The 16,869-nt window shown below is 48.9% G+C and overlaps 1 protein-coding gene across 10 annotated transcripts in view; it reads left to right on the forward strand.

Annotated features, from left to right (window-relative positions):
- Window positions 1-8,417: 8,417 nt before the first annotated feature.
- Window positions 8,418-16,869, forward strand: part of SAMD11 (sterile alpha motif domain containing 11) — a 183,178-nt gene continuing 174,726 nt past the window's right edge. For 3 of the 10 annotated variants that reach the window (XM_073317116.1, XM_073317118.1, XM_073317119.1), the window contains exons 1-2: window positions 8,426-9,280; window positions 11,538-11,629. In XM_073317116.1, coding sequence (XP_073173217.1) covers window positions 8,500-9,280; window positions 11,538-11,629 — 873 coding nt within the window. In that variant the 5' untranslated portion in view covers window positions 8,426-8,499. Of the gene's footprint in view, window positions 9,281-9,753; window positions 9,895-10,868; window positions 11,047-11,537; window positions 11,630-16,869 lie in introns of those variants that run through there. The other 7 variants (XM_073317122.1, XM_073317117.1, XM_073317120.1 and 4 more) reach the window with 7 other exon arrangements.

Genomic DNA, 16,869 nt, shown 5'->3' on the forward strand with positions numbered 1-16,869 from the left:
TATTCTTTTCTTACATCTTATCAGAGTTTTGTTTGATTAAAGCTCTTCATTGCACCGTAGCCATGGCAACAGGTTTACTTGAACAAATCTGTCTTCTGGGAAAGTAAGATTTAAAAGAAAAGAAAAACAAACCATAACTAACCATGATCACCCCTAGACTTGGCCCAGCCCTTGTGCCAGATCTTGGAGGTGTGAATGAGTGTTTGCATGTGAGCGGGTGTGGTTCTCTGTGTGTGTACAAGTTTGGGTTTTGAGAGCAAGCAATCTGGGCACATTGTGAGTTGGCTGTGTGATATAAAAGACTTTTTTAACAGACACTGGTGCTGTTGTTAAGGAGCCTCATATTAAGGACAACATTATACCCTCCTTCTCTCTGAACCTTAATTCTTGTTGCAGCAGCCTTCTGCATGAGAGTATGCACGTGTATTTGTGTGTGATTCTGCATGTGTGTGACACTGTCTGCATGTGTATCCTTGTGAATGTCTGAATGTGGTATCCATATACTTATATAGAAAAGAATGTCTGTGTGTTTCTAGGAGTGTGTCTGTGGCCTTGTCTAGGTTGGGGGCTAACCCCCACACATCTTTTGAGCTGCTATAACCATATTGGTTTAGAAGTGGATATAGTTAGGGTGGCACAACTTGCTAGTGTGGATGCAGTTATATTGGTATAAAGGTGCTTTTATCAGTGTAGATTATTCCCATAGCTACTAAGAGGTTGTACCACTTTAACAATATCAGTTTCTAAACTTACATACTTATAAGCAGCACAAAAACAGGATAGTCCAGCACTAGGATTTAAAGGTGTGTTGCTAGAACGTTAGCTCTGGCACGTTTGAAAAGTCTACTCTAGACCAAGCAGTGTGTCCTTTAACATGTGCTAAGCTGGTCAAGTTAAGCTCCCCACAGTCTTTCATTTGACCAGTTTAGCACATGTTAAAAGCAGTCTACCATGTCTACACTCAGCTCTTCCAACACAAAAGTTACAATGTGCTAGCTAACGTGTTCTAACTGCACACTTTTTATCCTTGTCTAGACAAGACCACTGAATGTGTCGGTGTGTGTGAGAATGTGTGTTAAGAAGGATGCCGTGACTTGTTCTTTTATGGTGTGTGTGTATGTGTGTGAGTGTGAGAGAGAGTGTGTTAAGGAGGATGTCACGACTTGTCCTTTTATGATACTAATTTGGACAGGTTGTTTAATATTATCTTCTTACTGACATTCACTCACTTTTGGTTGACCTAACCCAGCAATAGCTTCCAGCTATACGCAGCTGCCTGTGTATCCTGTTGTTATCGTGATTTTAGGAAAGGAGGAAGGGAAAGTGGGGTGAGTGAGCTACAAGCGTTGGGACAGCATCCAGCTTCAGATTCACACGTTGTGACCATTTCTGCCACGGTCTTTTGACACAATGTGTTTTTCCTCAGTAATGGCACAAATTAGAGTGGCACAAAGTGTGAGAATTTGAAACAAAAGGGAAAAAAAAGCAGGCTTTTTATTTTTATTTTCTTGTATCACAGCTTTGATATCCGGCGTCTCTCAGTGCAGTTACAAAGCGAATAATACACAACATCAGCAAAAGAGTGCCACTGGCCAGGGAGAAAAGATGCATTTTAGCATGGCATGTGGCCGGAGCTGTAGAGGAGAAGGCTCTTTCAACAAGAGTGATTGTTCAGAGACAATGCCTAATGTAATGTTGGCCTTAATATGGGGCTCCTTATTCCACTGGTGTCTGTTATAAAAGTCTTTGACATCACACAGACAACTTATAATGTGGCCACGTTCCTTGCTCTCAAAGAGCTTGGCTGAGAAGGAGCACTTGAGTTGATTGATTGATAAATGTCATTTGGTAGGTTTTCACTTGCTGCTTGATACTGTACAATAAAGTCGGGGCCTGCTCCTGCTTCTGTTGAAGTCAGTGGAAATTTTAATGGAAGCAGGATCATGACCTTTGATGCTAATCTTTTTGAGATAGAGACCTCGGGCGTGATTCTGACCCCACTTCCCCCAGTGTAGCTGCACTTCGGTGGAGTTATCCTTGATTTAAATCAGTATGCAAGAGAGGAGACTCAGACCTCTTGTCTGCTAATATGTCTGCACGGGTCCATGCCCACCTGTGGCACTTTTCAAAGATAGCGCTCTGTCAATCATAGGTGCAGACTTTCCAATGTGCTGGGGGGTGCTTGACTCCCGGCTCTGCCCCAAGCCCCATCCCCACCGCACCCCTTTCCTCAAGGTCCTGCCCTTGTTCCACCTCTTCCCTCCCCATTCCGCCCTCTCCCCTGAGCGCACCACACCCTCGCTCTTCCCCCTCCCTCCTGAGCCTCCTGTAAGCCGCAAAACAGCAGATCGTGGCGGGAGGGAGGCGCAGGGAGAAAGGGGGAAGCACTGATCAGCGAGGCCTCCAGGCAGGCGGGAGGCACTGGGGGAAAGAGAGGAGTTGATAGGAGGGTTGCCAGTGGGTGCTCAGCACCCACCACTTTTTCCCCATGGGTGCTCCAGCCCAGAGCACCCACAGAGTCACGGCTATGCTGTTAATACACCCCAACTTTCTGGTGCTCTGACTGTGGAATTCTTAGTGTGTGGCATTGTCTAATGGAATGCAAGGCTCTCAAGGCTGCAGACATAAGTCAATATACCTAGTAAATGATAATGCAAACTATCCAGGGTGTGGGGGGAGAAATGCATGCCCTGAATGGGGAGTTATTGGATATTTAGAGGGAGGGAGCAGATAATTTAGAGATAATATCCATGGCTTTCACATAAATCACAGCCCTCCTTCCTCCACTTTATTCTCTCAGAGCTGGGAGTGCCTAAGTCTTTGGGTTAAGTCTCCTGGCTTACAGATGACTTTTCTAGGGAAGGCGAATTTGGAGGAGGTGTTGTGTGAAGAAAGCTTGATGAGGCGAGATCTCCTTATGCCACACATGCTGTACCAGGCTGTTCTTGGGAAAGTATGGAAAATGCACAATCGGAGTGAAATGTGTGTTGTCGGGGGCGTTTGCAGTGTACAGGTTCAGGTTGGTGCAGTAACCTCACGTCAGCGTTGACCCTCTTTCAGAAAACAGGAAAGAAAAACATCTAATTGTATCCATCAGTGATTCTTTTTCATTCCAATAAGTTGATGTAAAAGATTGACCACTGTCTCAAATGGATTGAAAAGGGTAAAACCCAGCATTCCCCAGTGTGTGTGGGGGTGGGGGGGGGGGAAAGAGGTTGAACAGCAGAACCCTTCTCAGTGTCTCCACACCCCCTTCCTGCCCTGCCTGCTGTTGCTCTTGCTGCCCGGCTGTCAAAATATCTCCCCTAATGAAGCAGTCTGGCCTGAGGCTAACATTACCTCCAGTACCGATCCCGCTGAGCGTGACTCCGGCAGCTCTGCTGGACTGCTCGCATGCTGCAGTGAACACAGAGCATCACATGGCAGGGCTACACCTGGCATGCAACAAAAGATAAAAAGCCTAGCGTCTTGGCTGGTAGGCAGCCTGATGTCCTCTGGGGCAGGCAGAAGCTTGATTGGCTCAGGAAATGGTGTCATGGTGGTTGGACTGGTCTTGCTCCTCTCTTTCAGGAAACTCAGGGCAATTCAATAGCATGTTTCGGGGACAAACATATGCTTCCCGTACTTGATACTATCAAGGTAATTTTATGGAGGCGACCTGGGGAGAGGAATGAAGGAGAGAAGTTGTTGATATCTCTTTGAGTCACAACTCCAGGGATAAATATGGGTAATGGTTATAATACTCTGCCTTTCTCCAGCACTTCACATCCAAAGGTTTCAGAGCACTTCACAGTCATTAATGATGTAAGCATCACAACTCCCTTTGGGGAGAAAGTGTGGCTCCATGGTTAAGGCACTGTCCTAGGACTCGGGTTCAATTCCCTGCTCTGCTGTAGCCATCATGTGTGATCCTGGGCAAGTCACTTAGCCTCTCTGTGCCTTGGTTCCCCATTTATGCAGTGGGGTAATAGCACTGCCATACCTCATAGGGGTGTTGTGAGGATAAATGCTTTACAGATTGGGAGGCGCTTTGAGGTCTATTGATGACAAGTGCTATATAGGAATTATTAGAGTTGGGAGACTTGGGTACTACTCCCAGCTATCCCAGTAACCTAATCTGTGAACTCACGCACATCACTGACCCCTCTGTGCCTCTGTTTCCCCTCGAACTCTATTGTCAGTCTCGTCTATTTAATGACAGGGACTCTCTCTCACTATGTCTGTGTACAGGGTTTAGCACAATGGATCCCTGATCTCAGCTGGAGACTAAGTACTACTGTAATACAAAGAAATAATAACAACCAGTTAAACTAAGGAAAGTATTATCCCCATTTTACAGATGGGAAAACTGAGGCTGTGTGCATATAAATAACTTACCCAAGGTCACGCAGGAAGTCTGTGACAGTCAGTGATCTCTTTGCCTCCAGTTCTGTGCTTTAAGCACAAGACCATCTCTTCTCATAACTTGGTCTACACTATAGCTAATACATTGCACTTGTCTGGCACTTCTGATCTGAGAGAGAAATAAAAGACCCTGAGCTTGATTCAGCCCTAAGTGATACACTCCAGAATGCAGGGATCCTGGCAATGGAAAATGTAATAATATTTGTATTGCAGTAGCATCTCGGAGCCCCAGTCATAGACCAGGACCCTGCTGTGCGAGGTGCTGTACAAACAGAACAAAAAGACAGTCCCCACTCCAGAGCCTCCTGAGTGGGGATTGCAGGAGGCAAGGCACCCATAACCTCTACTCCACTGCAAGACCAGAGCTGGTTAGTGCAGCCCCAAAAGTGAGCTGTACCTGGAGGATTCCCTGATTCAGCATATCCTCAGGCAGCCTCTGCCAGCAGGATCCCTATGGAGCTCTGACCATCCTTTTAAAGCTAACCTCACTTGGTTAAACCTGGGATGATGCCAACAGTGTAAACACTACCTGCCCTGCTCCAGGAACGAATCCCTCCTGCACACGGCACCCCGCACTGATGCATGGGGTTTACAGGATGAATCACGGCCCCAGCAGGGATGAATCTTGCCCCCAGACTTCCAAATATTTCCCAGCTTCTTAGTTTTAGCATTTGCAAGTTGCGCCTTCTTTGTATATGGTTCTCTGTGTTGTTCTGGTGTGTGTGAATTTGTCAATATCTTTCTGATCTGGTGAATCTCTTTACACTAATCCCTGAGAATTCTTCTGTGGAGGCCAGAGCTGAGCAGCATCAGGCGTCCCGCTGTTGAACTCAGCCATCCAGCCGGTTGGACTCCAGCCGGTGTTCTTGTGCTTTAGTTGAGCTGGGGAGGAGGTCAGAAGGATTCATCCAGTAGTCAATGATGGTGCTTGTGAGAGTGAGAGGTTGATAGGATGGGCTATAGTGTGGACAGGCAGGAAGCATGGTTCCCCCAGTGCTGCCACCACACCTCAGGTGTGTGGGGGAGCTCAAAGCCCCGCTGCGCCTCTGCACAACACAACCAAAGTACTTCAGTTGTGGCCTGCAACAATGTCGGCTCTTCCAGGAATGAAACACCCATGAGCAGATAGACATCTGCCTATCGATGTCTTTCCATATAGGGGCTAGAACTGAGATTGCCACATTCATTTCACTTATGACTAACCCCAGATTTTAATTCAGTTCTGCAGAGATGAAAAGTGAGGGAAAGTACTGGGAAAACCCCTTGACAAGCCAACTTTTTTTTTAAGGTAAAGAAAAGGTCTCAGAATGAAGGAGGGCTTCATCACAGCTGTTTGCTAAGGGCTGTCTGGATGGATGGCAACACATTTGTGCTCTTAGGCAGGGTATTCAAGTGTGAATTCAGGGCAGTTGGGTCAGCAGGGTCTGGGAGCTGTAAAGAGGGGGTAGTCCTGTGCGCCCTCCTGGAGGAATCATGGAGACGTGGTTTCAATGCGCTGCGGTGTGCTAATTGCAATTCCAGATCAGCCAAGCCTACGTGGCAAGAAGGTGTTGCAGGGGGACAAGAGCAAATTTCCTGCTGGAGGGTTCCACCACAATGTTTGTACTCAAAAATATGGCCGCCCTGCCTTTAACGCCACTCTGAGATGCTCTTCTGTTGTTTCATAGAAAACTCCAGCTTTTCCTAGTGCTTCTTTCAGGTTGACTGTCCCCAACTTGTTTGGTGATAATAGCAGTCATGATTTCTTCTCAGCACTCTGGAGCAATTGGAGAACGTAAGAGCAAAGTGAGGCAGCACAAGAGCCTAGACGAGAGGGTTCAGGGCTCTGTCAATCTGCCCTCTGCATTAGAACTAGAAGTGACAATTGTTCCAGAGTTTGCATATTTGGGGAACAAACTGCAGCACTAACCTATGAACAAGGCTTGTGGTCAAGTAGGTCCAAGAGGAAACTGAGATCTAGCGCTTCCGGTTCCCTCCCCAGTTCTACCACTGAGACACCATCAGACAGAACCTGCTACCCTTAATTAGGTGGAGTGGTTCTTTCTACACAAGTATCCATTGATTATAGGGCATTACCCACAGAGCATGATACTATTCGCTGTGAGCAACAGGGTCGAAACACCCCCATGAGATCTTGGGCTATCTCACTTAGAGCCAGAATATATACCCTTTACCCGCACTGGTGAGCAGTTACAGTGGGACTGATTACTTGCACGGGTAGATTGCTCCCTCATGCCAATAAGGGGTTCACCGTCTGAGTCTTGACCTCTTTGGGCTTCAGTTTTTCCATCTGTTAAATGGACATAATGGCACCTCCCGCACAGGTGTGCTGTGCGGCTTAATTCACCCAAGTCTGTGAAGTGCTTTGAGATCCTTCAATTAAAGAACATTCCACAAGTGCAAAGGATGATTATTGTTTAGGAACTGCTCCACTTATCCCCCTTAACTCTGCTGATGGTTGATTGTCCTAGTAATGAATACACATCCTGTTGGTAGCAGAGCACGTTTAATCTGGGGTTACCCCTCAGCCCTCCACCCCCAATACAAGGATATATGTAGATAGAAAGTGTAGAGTGTTTGTTACTGAGGCGGGGTTTAGGTTCAGGGAGTTGTTGCCTTCTGTCACTGACCTTGCAAGACTTGTTGGGCATATTTAATGTAGAATGCTGGAAACTGATCATTTCTGATTGTTTTCTCTTCTTGATCACTTATTCCATCACAGCACATCTGTCCTCATTAGGCTCTCTGGTTTAGTGCACCCCACTGCCTCTTTGCACCCCAGTATAGGGAACCTGCTCCATCCTGTACAAGACACATTTACCCTAACAAATAAGTTACTTGGTCCTCAGTCATAATCTTCTCCTGTAGCTATTTCCCAGAGACTGCACAGTTGGGAAAGAACTCATGGCATGACTAGCATGACTCACAGTTAATTTATATTAAGGTTAATTTATATTAAGTCTCTTGCCCCTTGCCTCATGGGGAAGGAAGGATCTAACCTCCCTTTACAGGATATAGATTTTCGCGATAGAGTCTCTAAAAAGAACAAGTGTAAAACTGGAGAGTGTGTATCAAGATAGAGATCTAGAGAAAAATGAATATACGATGTACAGTGTGCATTTCCTCCTTGTCTTCCCTCCTTTAACATAGTAAGTGCCCAGAGGATTTCCTCCCTTCTCCCCCCATCCCCCCCATTCATTCATACGGCTGCATGTTGACTTTCCAAGGTGGCACCAGGCATGTGCAACCAGCCCCACGCCCTTTTGGCTGAAAAACGCTCAGTTTGGGGCGATGGAGCCAGCCTGTCGTCCGTCGCTAACCCCCCTCTCCAGGAGTGAGCGCTTGCTGCTCCCCCCCCCCCCACTCTTGTGTGTGTGTGTGTGTGTGTGTGTGTGTAAACGCCTGTGCTGTTTAAATGGGCTAAGTTAGAGAAGCGGCGGCGAGGGGAAATCTTGTTTGGTCAGTCTCCGAACTGCACCGTGTGACTCCTGAGATCCTCTCCCCCTGTCTGTCCCGGGGGCGAGGGGGAGCCCGAGCCCCCCGCCCGCCACACGTAGGGACCTACGGGACAGGGGCAGTGCGCTGGGGGGGGGGGGGACAAGCCATGTAGCGGCAGCATCCCATTAGGAGGGTGGTGACACAGTTGGTCTTTAATGATGAGGATTCTGGCCAGGAGGGGAAATGGACTCTCATCGTAGTAAGGACCGGTCATTAATAAAGCCGTGAGCAAAGGCAACGGCTCTGCAGCTTGCCGGGGAAAGCGGGGCAGCCCCGAAAAAAACTTCTTCTCTTGCCTGGTCAAACTAGTGGGGAGCGGGGGAGGGCGCGTTGGGAGCCACGGCGCTGTCCAGTTTGTGCAAGCGAGGGGAGGGAAGGGGGAGGGCAGGGGTTGCGGGGTTTAATTGTCATGATTAAATAAAGAAAAGCGAGGAGCCCGGTCTCCTTTGGCGCGGGGCCGTGTGGCGGGGAATCCTCCCGCGTGGTAGGAAGGTGGGTCGATCGGGGAGGGGGTGTGTATGTGTGTGTGTGTGTGGGGGGGGATCAATAAGTGTTTTAAACCAAAATAATGTCTACGGCAGCAGGGACCGCGCCAAGATGTCAGGTATTAGTCCGGAGGGGCAGATCCGTGAGCAGCCCAGCGGCTCCCGGGTCTACGGTGCATTAGCCGCTCGGTGGGAGAGGGATCCCGGGCAGCTGTGCTGGGGACCCAGCCGCGGAGATTTGCGAGCGGGCTCCCCCGGGGGATGCTACCCGCCACCTCCGGCCCCCGAGAGCCAAAGGTGCTGCTGTTGCGGCTGCCGCTGCTGGCGCGTTTCATCCAAACTCCAGCCAGCGCGGGGGCAAGTTGCGCCGGAGACATCAGAGCCGCTGCGCTTTGGAGAGGCGAGGGCGCCCTGGGAGCGCGGCGGCACCATGCCTGCTATCAAGAAGGAGCGACCTGACAGGGAGGAGATGGCCCTGGCTGCCTTTAACCAGCCCATGGAGACCTTACCTGACTATCTGGCCCCTTTGGCGGCCGCTGCCATCCCGGTGGTGACCCCCCACCCTCCGGCTTACGACCAGATCTTTGCCCACCACCACCGTGCCTACCTGGGCTTCCACGAGACCCACCACCCCCATCACCGCCTCCCCGAGGACCTGATGCTGGAGCGCTTTTCCTCCATCCCGGATTTCCAGCCCTTCTTCGACAACGGCGAGCCCTGCATCGAGGTGGAGTGCGGGGAGAACAAGGCGCTGCTCTACATCAATAAGTTATGCCAGGGCAGCAAAGGACCCTCCATCCGGTACCGGGGAGAGTGGCTCACCCCTAACGAGTTCCAGTTCGTCAGCGGCAGGGAGACCGCCAAGGACTGGAAGCGGAGCATCCGGCACAAAGGTAAGGGCATGGCTAACGTTGCTCCTCGGGCAGGGGTGCCCCGTGGCACGGCTGTCTGCCGCGCACGCCCCTCTCCCCAAAGAGCCAGGCATTGTGAAAGGGGGAGGCTGGCTGCATGTGAGCATTGGATTGGGGGATCCCTCTGTGATCCCTGCCCCCCTCTTTTTAGTGACACCCCCTCCGACTATCAGATCCCCCCGATACCGGGCTCTCCTGAGCGGGACGGGAGCTTGGGGGTAGTCTAGAGGGAGGGGAGTGTCGGGGGGGGGGTTCACCCGGCTGCAGAAGTTTCATTCAACGTGAACAGCAGAGGCTGAGCCATAAGGAAGGTTGGGGGAGAAATGTGAGGGGAGCTGGGTCTAGAAATGACTGTGGATTAAAGCGGGGCGGCGGCGGGGGGGGGGTTACACTCGGCGGGGTTTGGGCACTTTTCTCCGCACCTGACACAGCCACGCAGCGTGAGAGGAGCTGGGGAGGCTGCCGGGTGCGCGGCGCTTCGAAATTGACAAAAGGGTGCAATTGCCGAAGGGCAGCAGCCCGGGGGCCGCACTGCTTTGGCGAGACGGGGCGCTTGATGCTGGGGTACAGGCCGGAGCGGGCAGCGCTCGGGTGAAGTAAGTGCTCGCGGGGCGAGGGGGGCAGATATTTCCTTTTGGGGGGTGCGTGTGTGTAGTTGTGTGTAGTTGTGTAGTTGTGTAGTTGTGGTTGTCTGTGCGTGCGTGAGTGCACAGTTGTGGTTCTCTCTCTGTGTCGTTGTGGTTGTTGTCTCTGTTTAGCGCTGGGTGAGCAGTGTGTGTATAATTGTGGTTTCGTGTGTGCGCGCAGGTATGTCTGTCTCAGTAGTTGTCCTGTGTGTGCAGTCGTGGTTGTCTCGGTGTGTGTACAGTTCTGTGTGTGAAAGAGTGTAGTTGTCTCTGTTTAGCGTTATCTGTGTGTATGGTTGTGGTTTTCTGTGTCTTCTTGTTATCCGTGTGTGTATAGTTGTGTGTCTTTATCTGTGTGTGCATAGTTGTGGCAGGGTGTGTGGGTCGTTTTATCCGTGTAGTTGTGGCTGTCTTAATAGTTTGTGTGTGTGGTGTTATCTGTGTTATATATAACTGTGACTGTGTGTGTGTGTTCTTGTCTCTCTCTGTGTATATAGTAGTGGCTGTCTGTGTGTAGTTGTCTCTGTGTTTGTGTAACTGGCTGCATGTGTGAGTGTGTGTCTGGAGAAGGGGGGGGAAGTGAGTTTGGAAGTTGTGAGTGCTTGAAGCAGAAATGTGCCGGCTTGTCACTCCAGTTGCTCTGTAAATGAGGAAAGGCACCTCGGGGGCGGGGGGGGGGTCCCAGCCCACCAGCTGGGTGGTGCGGGACCCCGGCGGGTCTGCCTTCTGCTGACAGCTGCCCGCCTCCCCCGCCTCCCCTCCCCCGGTGCAGCTGGACCCGAGCGGGGCCGTTCCAGAACCCGGGGACGGCGGGGAGGATCTGCGGGTGTCTCCGCAGGTGGAGAGCTGAGGACTTGGCTCTCCCTGGGCGCGCTGCACAGGGAGGCGGGGGTGGGGGGCAGAGGCGGAAAGACGGAGTCAGTGTGACATGTAATTAGCTGAGAGCTGGAGGTGTCAGCCCAGGGGTCTGAAGAGCCATTAGGAGGTGACTGACACCTCGCCTTGTTTATTGATCGCCAGAGAAGAGGGGAATAACTCCAGGGGCCGCTCTAATTATTATTATTCTCCTCATTTTTATCACTGGGCTCCTGGCTGTCTTCAGGAAATCTCAGTCCCTCTGGGGTGAGTCAGGAGGACTGAGGTTAAATGGATGGAGGAGAAAAGGGCGCGGGGGGGGGGAGCTGTTTCGAGCTGCCTTGTGGTTTGCATTCAATATCTCCTCCGTTGCTTTTAATTGCAAATGCATCCCTTACCCGTGCCCAGAACGGCACCGGGGTGGTGTGTGCGTGGTGGGGGAAGGGGGTGGACATGCCGGTCTGGAGCGCCTGGTTGTTATGTTCATTAGTCATCTCTCCAGACTGCGAGAACATTTTTAACAAGGTTAGAGGGAAGCTAATGAGGGCTGCGCTGGTGGTTCTCTTCCCGATTTCTACAGGGTAGAAAGTTCAATTAAGGTACACGCACGAGCCATGTCGGGTGGGTACTGGTGGGAACGGGAAGAGAAGGGCTCTGTGAGTTTGCGTGGAAAGATCCGAGTTGCTTTTTCTGCAAAGCCATTTATTTTTTTTTACAAAACAGTGCTGTTTCTTTTTCTTCTCCTCCTCTGCATCCAGGGAAAAGTTTGAAGACTCTTATGTCCAAAGGAATCTTACAGGTACATCCTCCAATCTGTGATTGCCCTGGGTGTCGAATTTCGTCTCCAGTGGTAAGATTATTGCTAAAATATGTGTTTTAGTCAAATCTCCTCCCCCACTCTCTTTTTTCCATTTTTTTTTCTTTTCCTTCTTTAATCAGGAACTGTGATTTTAAAGGGCTAGGGACTGTCAGTCACTGAGCCTTCTCCAAAGTGCTGTTTTGCCCTGTGAGCATAGCTGCAGCCTTGTTAAATGTCAGAGGAAGGGGAGGTTGCAAACAGAGCAGCTGGGCAAAGCGGTGCTTAAACTAAAGGATGTAATGCAGAGTATGCATGTGTGATTGAGGGGGGAAACATCACAGCTATGCAAACTGCAAATCATTCACCAGCTCCAGCCTCACCCCCCCTTTGTGTGTGTGTATTTTACGGAAGGGTAAAGCAACTGAAACAAAGGAAATTAAAAGTACCCACATGTTAGGATCAGAATACTCATGTTATGCAAAAGGTTTATGAAATCTAGATAAATTTGAGAAGGATTAACAAACATATTTTGGATTTACCACCTCCTCCCTCCAGAATAAAACTTTTATAACATTCTCATCCTTGACAGTGATCATTGTTTTTATAGCTCTATTTTGCTTCACCTTAAACATTGAGTTCACTGTGCTTTCCATCCCCCCATCTGAGTATTTCTTGGGGACTCTTAAAATCTCATTATGTGTGACATCAGGATTTCCATGGAGAAGATGGTGATGTCATAAATACAGAGAGCTGCAGAATCAGAAGTGTGTCTTGCATAGAACTAAGACATTAAAAATATGTATAGCTGGGATATGTGTGTACACTGTAAACATACAGTTACAATTATTTTCATCAGTTAGAATCCTGTTTGGTTCACATTACTAAACTAAATCCTGGAGTTGGAAGAATCATTGTAACTGAATGCATTTTTATAATGAGAACTGTGGAAACAAATGCTATTCTGTATTTTTTTTTACCCAGAAGGATATTTTTTCTTCTGTTGTCTTTATGAGGTCATACATGGTAAATCTCCCTGAAAGTAGAGTATCTTTATTTAGAATCCCAGATTTAAATGATTCTTCTGTGTATATTCATATATATATGCATGTTTAAATGAAAAGTTGCTTAGAAAAATGTTAAGTAAGTGGCCTGCAGAAGTCAAAGCAAATATATAATCTGTATTAACTCTTTGAGAGCATATTGTGCTGTAGCTGTTTACACTGAAAAAGTCATCACAGAACAAAACCTAAAGATACTATTTATCTCACTATATAATTTTTCAATTACTATTTCACAATTAGTAAGTCACATCGGGTGAAATCCTGGCCCCACTGAAGTTAATGGGAGTTTTGCCATGTACTTTAATGGGGCCAGCATCTCGCCTAGGGTGACCAGATGTCCTAATTTTACAGGGACATTCCCGATATTCAGGGCTCTGTCTTATATAGGCGCCTATTACCTCCCACCCTTGTCCCGATTTTTCACACTTCCTATTTGGTTGCCCTAATTTCACCCATAACATTTACTACCATGAGTAATCTCATTGACTTCAGTGACACAACTCACAGTAGTAAGCACTATGCTGGGTAATTAGTGTTTACGGGGTTGGGCCCTTTGTGCACTTTTTTTTATTATTGACCCTGCAGATCAGAGAGGCTCCTTTACTTTAGTCCATGGTGTCTGCAGAGCACTTGCTGATGGTCTCTTGAGAACTGGCTGATCACATGATGCTGGCTGCTCCTCACTTCCAGCTGCTAAATTGCATTAAAAGACAGCTAAAACTACACTAAATACTTTCCTAAGGTTACTTTTCTACATAAGCAATTGCTGTTGTTGCCTTGGGGATGCTACCTGATTGCAAGTGGGAGGGGAGTTGTCTTGGAGACTATCTCCATGTTAAAATGTGGTCTAAACTGAAAAAGTTCGGAAACTCCTGATATCAATGGAAATAGGTCATTTAGTATTAGGAAAGGAAAAGAAAATCCTTCTTGACATGTCTCCCAGCCCCCTTCTCCCAGTGAGATGAAGTAGAAAAGGTTTTGACAGCAGAATAACCTTTATTCTGATTCTTTTAGCACAGCAACTGGGTTTTATTTTGTTTATTTTTGTGTAGCAATCAGCGTGCTCTTGGCATAATTTTCCTTACTTTGAGCGTAGCTCATGCTATGAGAAAGCTAACCATTATTTTCATAAGCTTGTTAAAACCATTGAGTATGTTGTAGTGTTCCAGAAAGACAACCTAAAGTTATTAAGAAATGACTGAAGTGAAAGATGGAGATAATTATATTTGATAAATGTGTCTTAATACAAGTCCTTTTAAAATAAAATGTTCTTTTCCTTTTTAGAAATTAAAATGTAAAAACAATGCACTTATATAGCATCTTGCATAATAGGGTCTCAAAGCATTTGGCAAACTCTAATTACTTTAGCCTTACCACACCTCTGTAAAAAGAAAAGGAGTACTTGTGGCACCTCTGTGTGGCACCTCTGTGTGGCAGGAAAGTGTCATTATCCTCATTTTAAAGATGGGAGTAGCTGAAGTACTAAGATGTTTGAGCCGTTTTGCCAGCCAGGACAGAAAACATTTTTGTCTCCCTTCCCCTAAAAAAGTCTGAGTGGTGCAGCGCCCCCTGAAAGTTGGAGTCTAGGTCGATCACCATGTTTGCTGGCCCTCAGAACCAGCTCTGGGTTTGGGGGTCTGATTTTCACCTGCAGCTCCCCTTGACTTAATCTGGAATTCTGTGTACTCAAGCCCCGATCCTGCAACAAGATCCATACAAGTGGCCTCCTGCGTTCTCATGGAACCGCACAGACTTGAGTGGGATTCTGCACAAAAACAGGGCTGCACTTGGTAGATCTCATTGTAGGACTGGAGCTTAAGTGACTTGCCTGAGGTCACATTTGCCTAGGAAAACTGCATCAGAACAAAGAACAGAATCTAGGTCTCTTGACTCCCAATCCTCCGCTTTAACCACAAGACTATCCTTCCTCCCTTGAAGGAGAACCTTATCGATGCTAACTTTACTCTTCTTTCTACAACCCAGGAACAAAAAAGTGAGTTACTGAGCTGTAGCTCACGAAAGCTCATGCTCAAATAAATTGGTTAGTCTCTGAGGTGCCACAAGTACTCCTTTTCTTTTTGCGAATACAGACTAACACGGCTGTTACTCTGAATGCATGGACCAAATCCCACTTGCCTTACTCACATGAGAGGTTCCTCTGGCACTTTACTTTCCTTTATCAGGCAAGCATGGTTTAGCTGGTTCTCTTTCCAGTGTATACTGGTAGTTTTACATTAAATCTGGAATCCCCTGACAGTGCGCTGTGGTATTTGCATGTACTATATATTCAAAGCAATTATGCTAGGAAACAGTTAAGAAATGGGGACAATTTATCTTTCCCTGTCTGATGACTGTGGTTTAAGAATCAATGAGAGCAGGGGGCTCTTAGCCATACTACACAGAACTTACTGTATTTTATATTGTAGATACAGCAGGAAAGTGTGAATTACACCCGTGAGACCTGGGTCCCTCTGACATGGTTGTATCAAGAGCATGCAATGAAACTGTGGGCCCCATACTGTCCAGGGAAGTTTATACTGCTGGGACTCTGGTGTAAATGAGATCGGCCTACTGTCAACAGGAATAGGCCAGCCAAGCTCATGAATTGTTTTTGAAATGGGGCAGAGCCAGTTGCTTATGGGTGAGTTACTCCTGTTGGGGCTGCAAGTTGAGAGCAGAATGACCCAAACACCTGGCCCCGCCCTCCCTTCTCCAAAGGTTACATTGAGTTTATCCAACTCTTCTACCCTGTCAAATGAATTTGTAACATCAAGGGCTTTAATCAAAATCAGTGCTTGCTCTCAGGCCCTGTCTGGGTCCTTTGGGGTCTGATAAGGGAGGATTGATTTGGAAAGTAAATTGCATATTACTATAAACCAGTTTGGGAAAGCAGGAGATTTAGGAGCTGGAGATTTTTACCTTGGGCCTGAACCTTTTACCAGCTGCTGTAAAATTGTTGGAAGCAAAATCAACCCAGTAAAAGGAAAGAAAGACCCCTTTCCCGCACAGCTTCTTGGGCAGGGTTGACAGAGGGGAACATGGCCAAACATTGCAAGTGAGCTCCTGTCTGCCAAGGGTTCAGGAGGGGTCATTGTTCTCAGGGTATCTCTCTGCCTGGAATGTGCCCTGGCCTCCCAAAGAGGGTCTGCGCAGCCCTCCCCAGTGCATGGGTCTGCAAGAATACGCGTGTGTGTGTGTGGGGAGGGGAGTGCTAGAGCAATGCCAGACCTAGCAGGTCACTTGTTTGGTGCCTTCCCAGCTTGGCTGCCCCTAGGCAGCTAAGGAACTGGGCTGGGACTTCTGATGTGGATCCCCCCTGCAGTGAGGTTGTGACAGGGGGTGCCCCCCCCCACACCCCTGCATTAGCACCGGGCAGGTCACACACACAGAGCAGCAGCAGCAAGGAATGCGGCTCGACTCCCTCCCCCACCCCCCCCGGCAGAGCCCGGATCGCTCCCCCCCCGTCGCAGCTCGTTTGCTGCAGCTGCAGACGGCGGCCGGCGCCTCGGCTAGTTCTGTGACCGACCGCTGGTTTCCTGCGAGGCGGAGGAGGAGCAGCCGCGTCTCGCCTGCTGCCGCGGCGTCTCCTCCCTCGGGCAGCGGCAGCGGCTCCCCCTCCCCGGGCGCGTCTGGGAGCCTGGCCGGGGCATCAATCAGAGCCGCGCGGGCCGAGCCCACCGGGCGCGTGGGTAATCAGGCAGACAGGCGGGGGCTTGCAGGGGGGTCACTCCGGGGCTAGGGGCGGGCAGACGGACCCCCCCCCCCCCCAGCCCTGGTTTGTGGCTTTCATGGACACAGGCGCTTGCAGGCAGAAAAAGCTTTGCCATTAGGTGAGTCCAGGCACTGCCCAGGCGTGTGTTCCCCGAACCCCCGCCCCCCCCCCCCGGCTTTGCAATTAAAGGGGGCTGGAGCTCTCCGGATTTTATGCATCTTTTCTAAATCTTCAGCGTTAAGGAGAGTTTGCATTGCATAGGCCTGCACCCCGATTTCCCATGCACCCTCTATGTTTGTGGTTAAAGAGAGCTAGACACCCCCCCCCCCCCACCACCCACTAGGTTCATGCACCCTCAATCGTTGCAGTTCAAATAAGGGTTTATTTTGCCCGGGTCTCTACCCCTGTGTTTTCCTGCTCATGCAGGGTGCCAGGAAGGCACAAAAATTTTTGCAGGCAGGAGACTCGTAAATTGCATACTTAGGTCTCTATCCCCCATTTACATGGATCCCAAATAT

This window comes from Lepidochelys kempii, chromosome 18 (genome assembly GCF_965140265.1).
Source record: "Lepidochelys kempii isolate rLepKem1 chromosome 18, rLepKem1.hap2, whole genome shotgun sequence".
NCBI classification, from domain to species: Eukaryota; Metazoa; Chordata; order Testudines; family Cheloniidae; genus Lepidochelys; species Lepidochelys kempii.